The sequence below is a fragment of the Neophocaena asiaeorientalis genome, unplaced genomic scaffold, assembly GCF_003031525.2.
Source record: "Neophocaena asiaeorientalis asiaeorientalis breed wild unplaced genomic scaffold, Neophocaena_asiaeorientalis_V1.1 scaffold39, whole genome shotgun sequence".
Lineage (NCBI taxonomy): Eukaryota > Metazoa > Chordata > Mammalia > Artiodactyla > Phocoenidae > Neophocaena > Neophocaena asiaeorientalis.
Window position 1 is genome coordinate 963004 of NW_020175670.1, and position 13761 is coordinate 976764.

The 13761-nt window shown below is 37.8% G+C and overlaps 1 protein-coding gene across 1 annotated transcript; it reads left to right on the forward strand.

The window, feature by feature from the left end:
• The first annotated feature begins 9012 nt into the window (after window positions 1–9012).
• On the forward strand, window positions 9013–9329 carry LOC112390687 (cytochrome c oxidase subunit 7B2, mitochondrial-like). The gene has a single exon (XM_024731737.1). It carries the CDS (start codon window positions 9066–9068, stop codon window positions 9309–9311), a length of 246 nt encoding a protein of 81 aa, XP_024587505.1. The 5' UTR covers window positions 9013–9065; the 3' UTR covers window positions 9312–9329.
• Window positions 9330–13761: the final 4432 nt, after the last annotated feature.

Below are 13761 nucleotides of genomic sequence, written 5' to 3' on the forward strand. Positions count from 1 at the left end.
TTCTTTAGCCTTTTTCCCTCAGGAATTTAAAAGAAAAACTAAAATGAAATATCAGTTCACTAAAGCAGGCACCCTGCCCCAAGGTTTGGCAAAGTGCATCCTGTCTCACTGTTTCTTCTGAGGATCTACAAAGAAAAAAATCAGTTTACTAAAGTCAGCCCCTCTGGCCAAAGTCTTTCTCACTTCCAAATAATGAATTCTAAATGGAAAAGAAAACAAAAAGTAGAATGCCAACACCTTGTTAAGAGTTTTCAAGAAGTTTCCAAAATTTTATGAAAGTGAAAAGAAAAAAATAAATTATACTGAAAGACAGAACTGGCCTGGTAAAACAACTTGCAAAGTGATCACAGTTACTACTTCAGGGCTGTGAAGTGCTCTTCTCATCAAATGGAATTTCTCTGCAAATGCTCCATAAGTTGCCCAGGTGATGGCAAAACAAAAGCCTTACTCATAAAGGTTTTATTTACAGATATATTTTGAACAGAGTTTAGGAGGGCAGAGATCGTCCAAGTAGGAAATTTTAAAATCTGGAGTTTTCGGAAACAACAGGGAAAGTATTATTTTGCAGCACTAAGTATTCCAATCCAATGTGGATTTGATCAGAATTAACTTCTGGAGTAGACCCCTACTAGCCTAATTTCTGGTTAGCACCTGAAAACAATTTTCATGAAAAATAGAAACACTTGGAAAATGTGTCTTTCAAAATTAAAATGTCTTTGATATCTAAAAGTTAAATATTTTATTTTTTTCTTTTTATGACTATATCAGTGACATACTTAAAGACAAGAATGGCTTGTACATTTTCATTTCAAGGTTGGATGAAAGTTTCAAATTATGCAACGAGGGGTCACTGATGCAACTCTAATGGCCACTGAAGAATCATACAGTCTTTCTGCTCATAGAGCGTTTAATGAATAAAGGTAGATGTGGAGAGGAGAAAAACATCTGCACAAATACTAAAACTGCAAAAGTTAGACTCACATAACGAAGGCAAGAGTTAATTGCTGTGGGTATTGTTATGATACCCTAGGCTTACCACACACTCTGTACTCTCTGAGTCATATGTTACAAGTCCCCACAAGGAAGTGATTTAGTTTGTGAAATGCCTCCTGGAACTATTAAACAATTTAAAATGAGTACAATGGTGTAACAGCCTTGAGACCACAGAGACATCCTTTGGTATTCCCCAAAATGTGTTCTGGAAAACACAAATATGGAGATATGCTCCAGAGGGAAAAAAGCATGGCATGCTCAGCTAAGTTTGGAAAGCACCACATGGTATCCCTCTCAGAGAATCGCTGTATGCATTAGCACCATAGAGGTTTGGGAAATACTTCCATAAAAAAGAATTTGACTTTGTTACCTGCAAATTTCTCAAACTTACATGACACAGAAGCCCTTTTTATAAATAACACCCGCTAGCATCAAACAGAACTACTGAAATAGGCACGTGTTTGGGGAAATACTGATAGAAGGTTACTTCATGATTTGGAATCAGTGTCAAGCCAGTTAAGCTGAAAGATAAATTATGTATTCCAGTCACTGGAATGGAATATTCTTTTTTTAAAGTTAATAAAATAAATTCTCACATTCCAGTTTATATGTCAAGTTCTGAGAGTTCCAGTGGCCCGAGGTGGATCCTCAGAGGCTCTCACCTTTGTGTGTGTGTGCAAAAGAATTGTGGTCTGGCTCTGCAAAACAAAGGATTGGATGCAGAAATATAATGACTGCAGAAATAAGGGACTGGCACATTTTAAGATCTTGACTGGGTGAACTGTACAAGTGCTTACTATTACTCACTAACATCTGCATTATTCCCCTGCAAACTCTTCCCCACTCCAGAGTAATGTCTCAGCTGCAAATTTGACCCCATAACTCATGTTCCTAATGTCTTTCAATGGCTCCATATCATTTTCTGGATAAACTTTTCAGAGTTTCTAGAATTTATTATAACCACGATCTCTTTCTTTTCCAAGATTAAGTTGGAGAAATGCTATGCATTTATCCAGATGTTTTGATTTGCCAGATCCACTGAAATAGACTCTTCTAGCTGGACATGACTATATCACAACCTACAAGCCATGGAATGTAGCTAATATAAAATCTTTTGGGAGTAAGCACAGCAGCCCACTTTCTAACACTTAATACATTGCTTGAAATAACAAGGATTTGTTATTCAGTCCTTGTAATTTCCAATATTTGAAATGGCCTGTAATGTAAAAATAACATGGGCTCTAAGGAAATTTGCTGGGCCTACTAAAGTTTAATAGAGAACAAAATAAAGTTTAATAGAGAACAGTCATGCCTTTGACGTGCAGTGTGGCATGGAGAAAAGCTCCCAATGTGTCTGTTATTGTTTTGTTCTCTTACACATAGCTATCAGAAAGGGAAAAAGTGAGTATAGTTGAGAGCACTTTGTGACTAAAAAAATATAATGGGATTCATGAGTGAACCACATTAATGTAATTAGGTTCATGAAAGGAATTGCCTGAATGAACACTGTGGTTATTCCCAGCATGGACATTATTGAATACCTTCAGCATTCTATATAGGATAGAAACAGTCTGTTCATGGTGGCCATGGGAAGCAGTACCTGAGGGAGAGTACATACCTTATATCCCTTCACTCTTCAAGCAACATGTGCCATTTAAGGACATTGATTCGCGAGTTGTCCACTCTGTCATTTCTCCCTCCTGGCATAATAATCCACCGCTGTAATCTGCCTGTTTATTTGTTGAGGTAACATCCGTTATGTCACTTTTTAGGCTTAATAAAGTGACATAATCTACAGCCTTAATCAAATGGCTGTACCGTCCATTGATTCATTGACTCAGGAGATGATACCATCACATCTGAAACAGAACAATTTTTCAGCATTTCCACCAGCAGCATTGCTTGTGCAGGGTTCCCAGATTTCCTGTTACAAAAAGGCTGAAGGCTTAAGTAATCCTGATGGGAGACACTGCTCCATGTACACTTAATCCCTCCTTGAGCAACCTGCTTTTCTGAGAAATACATAAATGAACGGAAGACACTGCAGGTTAGGTGCATTTCATTTCAAGAAGATTGCCTTTTTACTGTTTCTTGTTTTCTGTTGTTCTGAAGCTGTCAAAGAAGAGTAGAAATAAAAGGTGGAAATAAAGATGTTACAGTTGAGTAATGGAGTCTAGGAGCCTTAGCTTTGAAAGTGTATCATTCGTTATACAGCAGAACACCAGTGTTACTAGTGCTTTCAATGTTTTTAAATGCCGCCAAATGTTTTTGTTGACTAACTTATTCCCAGGGGGTCCTTATAACTCTTTCAGGTTACTCGGGTACTGCTTTCTAAATTACCATGGTGGTGAATTCAATTACTACTGTACTCTTTCAGTGGCCTAAAAGAATAAATGGTCTTCCTAAAATGTTTTTCTCTTTGAAAGGTCTAGAGTATTAGAGCTGGATAGGACCTTAGAGATTATCTGATTCAGTGTTCCATAAACTTGTCTGATGACAAGACTCTCCTGAGAACTTGTTTAAAAAAATATAGATTCTCAGGCTACTCCCCTGGATACTCTGTTACAATACATTTGACATGGAGCCCAGGAATCTACATTTTGTAACAAAGAGTCCAAATAACTCTTAGGATCAGGCAGGTTTGGGAAAAGCTAAATTAGTTCCACTTTTTTAATTTTATGGTTGAGGAAGCAGATGCCTAGATAAAGTGATTCATCTAAGTTATACTGCACAAAAAATTTGAAAAATTGAGATTAGTTCAGGAAAAAAAATATTGTTGGGCAACCTTCATGCATCCCATAGTAGGGAATGTATTTTCTTAGAATTTAAGCCTTCTGTATTGAATAGAACAATGCTATTTAGAAGATTGTGGGAGAAGTGATGAGACACTTTGCTCTGTATATGACAGTGGAATTCTCTGTACACAACAGGGAATGATTTTGCTCCACAAGTGACATTTGGCAATGTCTGGAGATAGATTTTTGGTGTCACAACTAAAGAGAAAGAAGTACTACTGGTATGTAGTGTATAGAGGAAGGGATGCTACTAAACCCCCTGCAATGTACAGGACATCCACCCACAACAAAGAATTGCTTGGACCACAATATCAATAGTGTCCAGGTTGGGAAAGCTCGGTATTGATTGCTTCTTGAGCATTATCTCCCTGTGAGATACTTAACAGTACTATCTGAACACATTGGAGGAGTAGGACACAGTTTCCAATTTTCTTCCTGAAATTAGATAGAAAGCCTTATATCATAGCTAAGCAGGTCATTTATTGATCCATGTTAGACTATACTTAGACTGGATGAAATTTTTTTTTCCCTCCTTAGGACCATACAGTAAATCTTTTAAGGATTCCTCCTCTTTCTTCTACTCACGTATCTAGAACTGTCATTCCTAGCACACCTCAATTACGTCTCCTTTGACCTTTCTGCATTCTGTATCTAAATCACCCAAACTCTAATTCCCTGGGATCAGCTAAAAGCTACAGTGTCAATGTCTGCTGATTTTTAACAGAAATTGAGACAGAGTTTTGGTCATAATCTTAATGCAGAGGCTAAGTGAATAGAATACACAATTTACTTAGAGTAACTTATTTTCCAAATCAGTATGATTTTCTTTTCCTAATATTTCTCAATTCTGTCTCCTCTCTGTCTGTTATCAGTACTTAATTCAGATCCTCATCATCTTTTTAATAAACCATTGAAATAAACACTTAATTTTTTCCTCCAGATTTTTTCCCACCTTAGCCTTTTCCTGATTAAACCAATCAGTAATTTCTCCTCACCTATAAGAATGTTTCTCAAATGTGGATTACATATGCCATCTTTTTTTTTTGAATTTTATTTATTTTTTTATACAGCAGGTTCTTACTAGTTATCCATTTTATATACATCAGTGTATACATGTCAATCCCAATCGCCCAATTCATCCCACCACCACCATCCCGCTTTCCCCCCTTGGTGTCCATACGTTTGTTCTCTACATCTATGTCTCTATTTCTGCCCTGCAAACTGGTTCATCTGTACCATTTTTCTAGGTTCCACATATATGCGTTAATATATGATATTTGTTTTTCTCTTTCTGACTTACTTCACTCTGTATGACAGTCTCTAGATCCATCCACGTCTCTACAAATGATTCAATTTCGTTCCTTTTTATGGCTGAGTAATATTCCATTGTATATATGTGCCACATCTTCTTTATCCATTCATCTGTTGATGGGCATTTAGGTTGCTTCCATGTCTTGGCGACTGTAAATAGTGCTGCAATGAACATTGGGGTGCATGTGTCTTTTTGAATTATGGTTTTCTCTGGGTATACATATGGCATCTTTTTAAAGAGGAAACATTATTTCATCTCAACTTGTATCATCTTAAATTATTTGATTATAAAATCACTTATATATGTGTAAACATAAAATCAAATTCATCCTCTTTATGCTTAAAGCTTAACACAACTATGAAACCAAAACAAATTTTCAAATTAAAAATGAATCAAACTATTCAACAAAGAATAGTTGAATATTATTTTCTTGTATTTCTTTATATTACTGTGAAGGGAAAAATCACAGAATTAAGAATTCTCTTTGTTAACTCACATAAAAGGCTTTGAGTTTGAGCATGGTTTTCTCAACAACAGGAAACACTGACAGAATCGAATCCAGATGCCACAGCAAGGCACATGAAGTCCTCAGTGTCCGTTGTGGTCCTTTTTTCATCCCTCCAGGCTCATCTGTGGGCATTTGCTGCTTCAGCACTTATTACTTAGTGTTACTGAGCTCATCAGGCTGCCCTGCCCCCATACTATTTCAGCTGTCTGTGCTTTCGCTTGTGCTACTTTGTCTACGTTTTTTTTCCCACCAGTTTTGTGTTTTATGTTTCTTAATCATCCTTCAAGATCTAACCTAGGTGTCATTTCCTGTAAAACCATTCCTAGAACCCCAGGTTGAAATGTATCTCTCCTCTGTGGATTAAGGGCACCCTGTGCTCTTCTGTAGCCTTGTCTCCTCCCTTATAACAGTGCTCTGTCCATCCCCTCCCTCTACCATGAGCTACCATAAGAGTAGGGGTGGTACCAATAGCACCCAGACCAGGCCCTGCCATGCCAGTAGTCACTCCATAAATATATAGTAAACTGAAGTGAAACATTTTCAACTAAAGACCCATCTCTGGTAACCACATTGCTTTTTGTTTCTTTGTATGTTTGTTTGTTTCCAATGCTTGGAATTGAATATACTTTAAGAAAACATGACATAGTTGAAAAATGCACTGGATTTAGAATCATAGGACTTGAGTTCACATCTTGTCATTTGTTCTTGTGTGTAAAATGGAGATAATCACCATCTCACATTCTTTTTGCAGATGTGCAAAATTCTGGCATGATGTTTGGCAAACAAGCATATATAATAAATATTAGTTTCCTTCCTGCATTATGCTTTACTTCTTTTTATGGACTTTAGTGATTTAAAATTATTATTACCAGTGAAGCTTCAAATCTGTATACCTCCCTATCGCCATTAGATTGAGGTCCGGTATTAATTATTTTTTCTGAACTGAGCTTCAGCATTGCTGTATAAAGTAGATGAGACAATCAGTCTTTCCTTTTCATCCTCATAGGCTACTTCGCTCCCTTTAACTATTTATATTTATTCAGAACATATTTCTTTTCTTTTATTGCCACAGGCACGAGAGAACCTCTGCTTTGTTCTTATTACTTAGAGAAATCTGTGTTCTGCCTTCTCTTTGTAGGTTGTTTTCATCAGAAATCATCCACTTTGAGAAGCATTTTCTTTACCTGGATTATATTATTGAATTTACCTTTTTTATGCTTTCATATGGTTATTAGAATCTATAGCTTCAGTTCTTTGGGTAATAGGCTTAAGGCTCCTAGATAACACAAAATTTATTGTAGAAGTAAGTCATGTGGAGTTCAGCAAGATAGAAAATTTCTCTAATCAGTGGGTTCCTAGCTCTTACATGTGTTTTATAAACAAAAATAGATCAAAGGTACTACAGAAAGCATTCCTAATAAAAAATTCTTAATAATGGATACATTGGTACAAGCAAATTCAGACTTAGATGGCAAAGAAAATGTTCACAGATATGGGAATAGCCAGAGGATGAACTAATCTACAAAGGGATGCCATCATTGTCACTAGAGACAAAGTATTTGAACTTCAACTTAACATTGAAAGGATAGGAATAATGAAACCAATTTGTCATAAAGCAGCAGGCATGAGTTGATGATCCACAAGAGATCCCTATTATCACAGATTATTCTCTGGTTCTGTGCCTTCCTAAAGACTGAAAGCTATGTGTGGCACAAGTGCTTTTGTATTGGATTAAGGCTGCACCTGTCATACTCTGATCCATTTCACTTTCAACCAATTCTCTGAATTCAGTTCAAATTAAACCTGTAGTGCCTTTTGGTGAAGAGATTCATGACTAACAGGAAAAAACTTTGAATGTTTGGAACCTTAGAGGAAATGCACTTGGTTCTGTTTTAGCCCTGTTTGTCACAATCACGAAAAGTACCACTTTACCATCTGGTAGGAAATAAAAGAGAACCTTAGGGTCTGGTTTTCTAAGTTGGGAATAAAATCATTTGCGTTAGCAAATCTCAGTGAGCAGTTATAAGTTTACAAGTACTGACCTCAGGCCCTTTTGTATCCACGTTGCCTGCATTTGGGCCACAGTTAACATATGTCATTGCTAGAGACTGAGCACTGTTTGCCAGCTTGCACTGAGAAGAGACATTGAAGGAAAGAACTCCTCCATGTGTTTCTGCTTCTATATCTCTTGTTCAGTATAATTATCTGTTTAAAAAAAAGAATTATTAGGGCTATTATGGACATGTACATCTGATTTCATGATTTTTTTGGCTTGTTCTCAGTTGGTTTTAACTTCTTATGAGGATACCAACGTCCATTTATATTTCAGATTAACTCAAAAATGTTCTTTCTTTGCTTTTGTGTCAGCTATTGTGTATGCAAAATTACATCTTTTGATCTTGAAGATTTTGCAGACTATTGGAGGAGAATGTAAAGATAATTCCTCAAGAGAATGACAAGACAAGCCACAGGCTGGAAGAAAACATTTGCAAAAGACATATATGATAAAGGACTGTAATTAGGTTCATTGATTGTAACAAATGTGCTACTCTGGTACAGAATGGAGAAGGCATGCGTGTATGGAGTCAGGAATTATATGGAGACTCTGTGCTTTCCATTCAATATTGTTGTGAACCTAAAACTACTCTAAAAAAATTGTTTTTAAAAATGATAAAGCGAATGCATCATGTCACATGGTGTGAAAGAAGGGTTATAAAAGTGTAGAAGCTCAGAGAAGAGTTGGCTTATTCAGCCTAGGGAGGTTTCGAAAGGACTTCACAGAAACGGTGGCTTTTAGACTGGGATTTAAAAGGCAAGTAGAATTTCATCTGTAGGAAAGTTCAAGGCAAGAAGTACTGGTAGAAATGAGAAATGGGGAGGAGTTTAAAAGGAATGGAGAAAAGGAGCAAGAAGAAGAGGAGGTGGTGTGACATACCCTGTGAATGCCTTGTAATTCTGACTGAAACCAGAGTTTATAGTAGACATAGGCAGGTCACTGGAGTAGTGGGGCATGTTGGCATTTTAGCCATTTTATCAGCTGGACATTGTTGTCTCAGTTTGCCATTGAATTTTCCTTTTTTATGCTTTCATATGGTTATTAGAATCTATAGCTTCAGTTCTTTGGGTAATAGGCTTAAGGCTCCTAGATAACACAAAATTTATTGTAGAAGTAAGTCATGTGGAGTTCAGCAAGATGGAAAATTTCTCTATTCAGTGGGTTAACTAACTGCACAAGTTCACATAGCTAATCAGTGGCAGAGCTAAGACTCAACTCCAGACATCATGATGTCAAAACTTACCTGCCTGGCCACACTGCAAGACGTGGTGTGGGTGAAACCTTCAAAGTGAGAAGAATTAAACGTAGGTCAGATGTCATCGCCTATCTTTTGTTTTTGCAGGTTTCTTTGCAAGGAAATAGACCAGCAGCTTCAATCAACTGCAGTTCTGTCATACCTCCATGATGTTACCCTTGGTCAGAAATGCACTAAGTAGCCTCAGGATTCGAAGCATTCAGCAAATTAGGGCAAGACAGAGCCACTCAAAACACTCACCAGATTTTCACGACAAATATGGTCATATTATACTAGCCGGTGGAACCGCTTTCTGTGTTGTTGTGTGGGTGTTTACAGCCACACAGGTTGGAATAGAATGGAACCCCTCCCCTGTTGGCAGAGCCACCCCAAAAGAGTGGAATGATGAGTAAGCATCACAGTTACTGTAATACAGAAGTGTCTCAAAGTCAGCTTGTCATTTAAATACTCTGCTGTGCATTGAAATATAGCATAATCGAAGAAATAAAATACATTTGAAAACATTAAAAAGTTGTTGAAAATAGTGATTATAGTGCCTGAAAGCAAGGCAGTAGCAGTGGGTATAGATTACAGGGGATTATGAATAATAAATATTTGAAAGTAGAATTAATGAAGCATGCATTTTTCTGGCTTAATGATTTATGCTAGGTATCTTTCAGTGGACATACACACATAGGTACTTAACAAATTAATTTAATTGTTTGGCAAATCCTATTGAATCTTTCTTAAAAACATATTCATAATTGACCATTTTTCACATCCTTTATCTTTCCTTCCCTGATCTGAACCACCATACTTTTGCTGGGATTATTATAAAAACTCTCTAGCCAGTCTCCTTTCCTTTACACTTGATGATCGTCAAGCCTGCCCTGAACCGCCCCCCCACCGCAGTCACACACAATCTTTTTTAAGCACAACAGTGACAATGATAATTTTTTTTAAATTAGTTTAGTAATATCACTCCTCTTTTCAAAACACCATGGCTCCCCATTTTACAAGGACATGAGTGCCTCAGGTCAAGGATAATTGGGACTATCTTATGGGTGACTTATCACAGTTGGCAATGGAGACCACCTCCTGCTCCTGAATGATCAGCTTCAGGGTAAGTGTACTGTTCCTCAAGCTCAAATATATAGAGATATCATTATTCTCTGGATAAAAGACATGTTCCTAGGTGTATAATTTATAGGTCTTAGGGAATGCTCATTTTCAGCTTTATCAGTATTGCTAAGTTATTCCCCAAAGTGGTTACATTCTCACCAGCAATGTGTACAACCTCCTCTTGTTCCACATCCAAACTCACTCTTAAGAGTTTTCATGCACTTTAATATTTGCTACTTTGATGAACATGAAACAATAGCTCATATTTTAATTTATGCTTCCCCGATTACTGATCAGGTCAAACATCTTGTGTTAGCTTTTTGTGTTTTGGGGTTTTTTGTGTATATGACCTTTCTTTTTTTTTTTTAATCATTCTTTTTTTTGATTAATTAATTTATTTTATTTTTGGCTGCTTTGGGTCCTCGTTGCTGCTTGTGGGCTTTCTCTAGTTGTGGAGAGTGGGCGCTACTCTTCATTGCAGTGCGTGGGCTTCTCATTGCGTTGACTTCTCTTGTTGTGGAGCATGGGCTCTAGGCATGCGGGCTTCAGTAGTTGAGGCACGTGGGCTCAGTAGTTGTGGCTCGCAGGCTCTAGAGTGCAGGCTCAGTAGTTGTGGCACACAGGCAACTGCTCTGTGGCATGTGGGATCCTCCCGGAGAAGGGCTCGAACCCATGACCCTGTGTTGGCAGGTGGATTCTTAACCACTGTGCCACCAGGGAAGCCCTGACCTTTTTATTTGTTGCTTTTGCCATTTTTCTATTCAATTGTTTGTCTTAATCATTTGTAGAATTTTTTTTGTATATTCTTTATACTAATTATCTCAGTCAGGATTTAATCAGAGAGGCAGAAGCAGTGTGAATAGTATAGAATATAGGATTGATTTTGGGAATTAAAACTAATACAGCTGTGAGAGCTAGTAGAGAAGTTTTTACAAGACTGTTGCCTTTGTATCTGGTACTAAATATGTTCACAGTAAAGGAGGAAAACTGAACATGAAGTAAGGGAGAGCCAGGGCCAATGGGAATTGAGAAGGATGCACTGGGATCATGACTGTAAACTGGAACCTGTGCCTGTTTCTCACTGTCTTTAACTAAGATGACATGGATGACTTATGGGAGAAGCTGGTGCCCTTCTCTGTGGAACTACACATTCACCTTGCTCAGGACTCAGAAGAGCTGGAGAAGAACTGGTAGGAGTTAAAGTAGCTATAGGCCCAGGTGCTGTTTCTTATCAATCAAGCCGGAAGGTCAGTAGCAGCATACACAAGCTGCTGCAGCGCAGGGCTGCTGTTCTACACCAGCCTTCCAAGTGTAAAATGGATGCTGGTTCATGTCCACCATCCCTATCTCATGCATTCTCTCTTGTGGCCATTCCTAACCTGAAACCATAGAGAGGAGGGAATTCTGGAAAAAGCAGTTCAAGCCTGGCTAAGTTGACATTTAGAAAGCCACAGTAATCCACCCCTTGTCAACTTGACATCAGTGCACATCTTTCCTAACTGTACCTATATTTCAAAAAAAGACAGTAGCAAAAATAGGCTTTCACCTAACATGATGCAACTTTCTCTCTTAAAACTAATCCTATCCCCAAAAGAGGACATCACAAAGACCCTTTATCCATGGCAGTGTTGCACTCTCAACTTCCAGTTTAATGGAACCATTGCTGTGATCTCTAATGAAAGCCTAAGACTTCTAGACCAGCAAAGCTCAAAGTTATAGGGACAGGAAACAAATACTTCTCTAGTGTGTTGCTAGGGGTAATTGTGAAGAAGCCACTCTGATCTCCACCTCTTGATTCCCAGACCTGTAAATCTCACCTCTAGGAAAATAGCACTATATATCTGTTGGCTATTTACAGGATGTCCAACATCTTACAAGACATTACCTCAGCCTGGCAAGGTGGTGTTACCCAGCTGTCGCAGTCACTAACACTTCACAAGGCCATTGTACCATTTTATCAGTGATGGGATGCATGGTAAGATCAGTGACTCCCATAAGCATAAGCCCATTACTATACATTATTTGCTTTTTATTATAAAACATAAGCTTCTTGGTCAGAATCAGTGCTGTGTTGCATACCATGGTAGTAATTAAGACATTTTGTAAATTCATGGATGATGGTATTCACAGGAAAGTCACAGAGAGAGAAAGTAAATCTACATTGTTACTAAGTGTGTATTAAAGTGAAAACAAAGTATTGCCTTTTCCATGATGGAAATGGTCTAATGAAATCAACCTGGCGCTGATGATTCCCTTCCTTCCTCCAAGGAATAGTGCCAATGGAGGTGCAGTGTTGGTCTGTACGTTTGGTAGATTGGGCACTCAACAGTGACTATAGCCAGACTAACCTTGATGAGTGCAAGTCCGTGTTGTTGAGCACACACATAATCTCCATCCCTGCTGTGATGACCACTTTGTCTCTGAGCCATTGTGAAAGCACAGGGTGGCTGAGAAAGAGAGTGAGAGCCATAAGAAGGGGTCATCTTGTCCACCAGAGTATTAAGATACTCCTCTGCTGAGTATCCTTTTGGTGAGTATTTATATGGAACCTGAATATCTTCCTACTCTGTGCTCATTTAGAGAAGTCTGTTCACATAATCCATCCCCATGCTTGTCACCAGTTTTCCAGTAGTGTTCCTTCTAATTCCCTGCCCAGCCTGCCAGGCCATTAGCTGGCATCTATGGCTTGGTATACAGTTGTACCTCTGGCCAAGCAACAACTCTGTGTACTATTTCATGTACTGCCCACCAGGAAGATTTCCCTTCCTCAGGGCCAATTTGGAATTAAGCTGTATTACTGCAGCTATCTGCTTTCAGGTATGGCCAGCATATTTTGTAGAACCAGATCCGAATTCTTTCTTCCTTGGTCAAATGGTTTACAAACCTATCAATCCTAGGTTTGAAGTGACATGAAACCTTCCCAAACACAAAACTTGTAAACAGTGGAGCTTGGAGTCAAGCTTTAGAATATGTTCTTTTACTTCCAAGTTACACTGTCTGTTAGTCTTTCTTCAAGTTTACAGGTTGAAAGTTCTGGAGAAGGATTCAAGCTGGAGCTAGAGAAGATAGGGAGCTATCTAGATTGTTGTGAAAACCATGGGGGTGAAAAACATTATCAAGAGAGTATATCAACAAGGAAGTAGATATAGGGAACGCATGAGGCATGCAATGAGTACTATATTTTAAAATGGCAATTTCTTTCTTTCTTACCTTCGCCCTGAATATTTTCTGATTTGAAGTGAGGATTAAAGCCTACCTCTTTAGGTTTATATATGTATGTGTAAGCATGTGCCCGCATGCGTGCGAGTGTGTGTGTGTGTGTGGAGTGTGCATACGTGGGTATATTTGTATAGATATAGATATGTACACACACATATGTCTATACAGATATATACATATATATATTTAAAAAACAATTATTTTAGGAATGTATATACACATAAATATATAAATTATTTTATATTAAAATTTGTGACTGCTGGTTTCTTATAAGAAAATTGAGATGTTGAATCTTTTGCTATTTCTGACTTTTCTCACTGGATTATTATAATTTGATCATACATAAAACATCAAATACAAGCTGTTTTGTTGTTCTCTATGTGTCTTAAAACTAACTTTTGAATGAAGTTATCAAATTTCCAGCCATAATCTAATTCTTATAGTGCCTCATACACTTCTTGGAAAATTATATTATTATGAGGAAAATATTACTTGGCAGTTACTGAATACATTTGCTTGCTG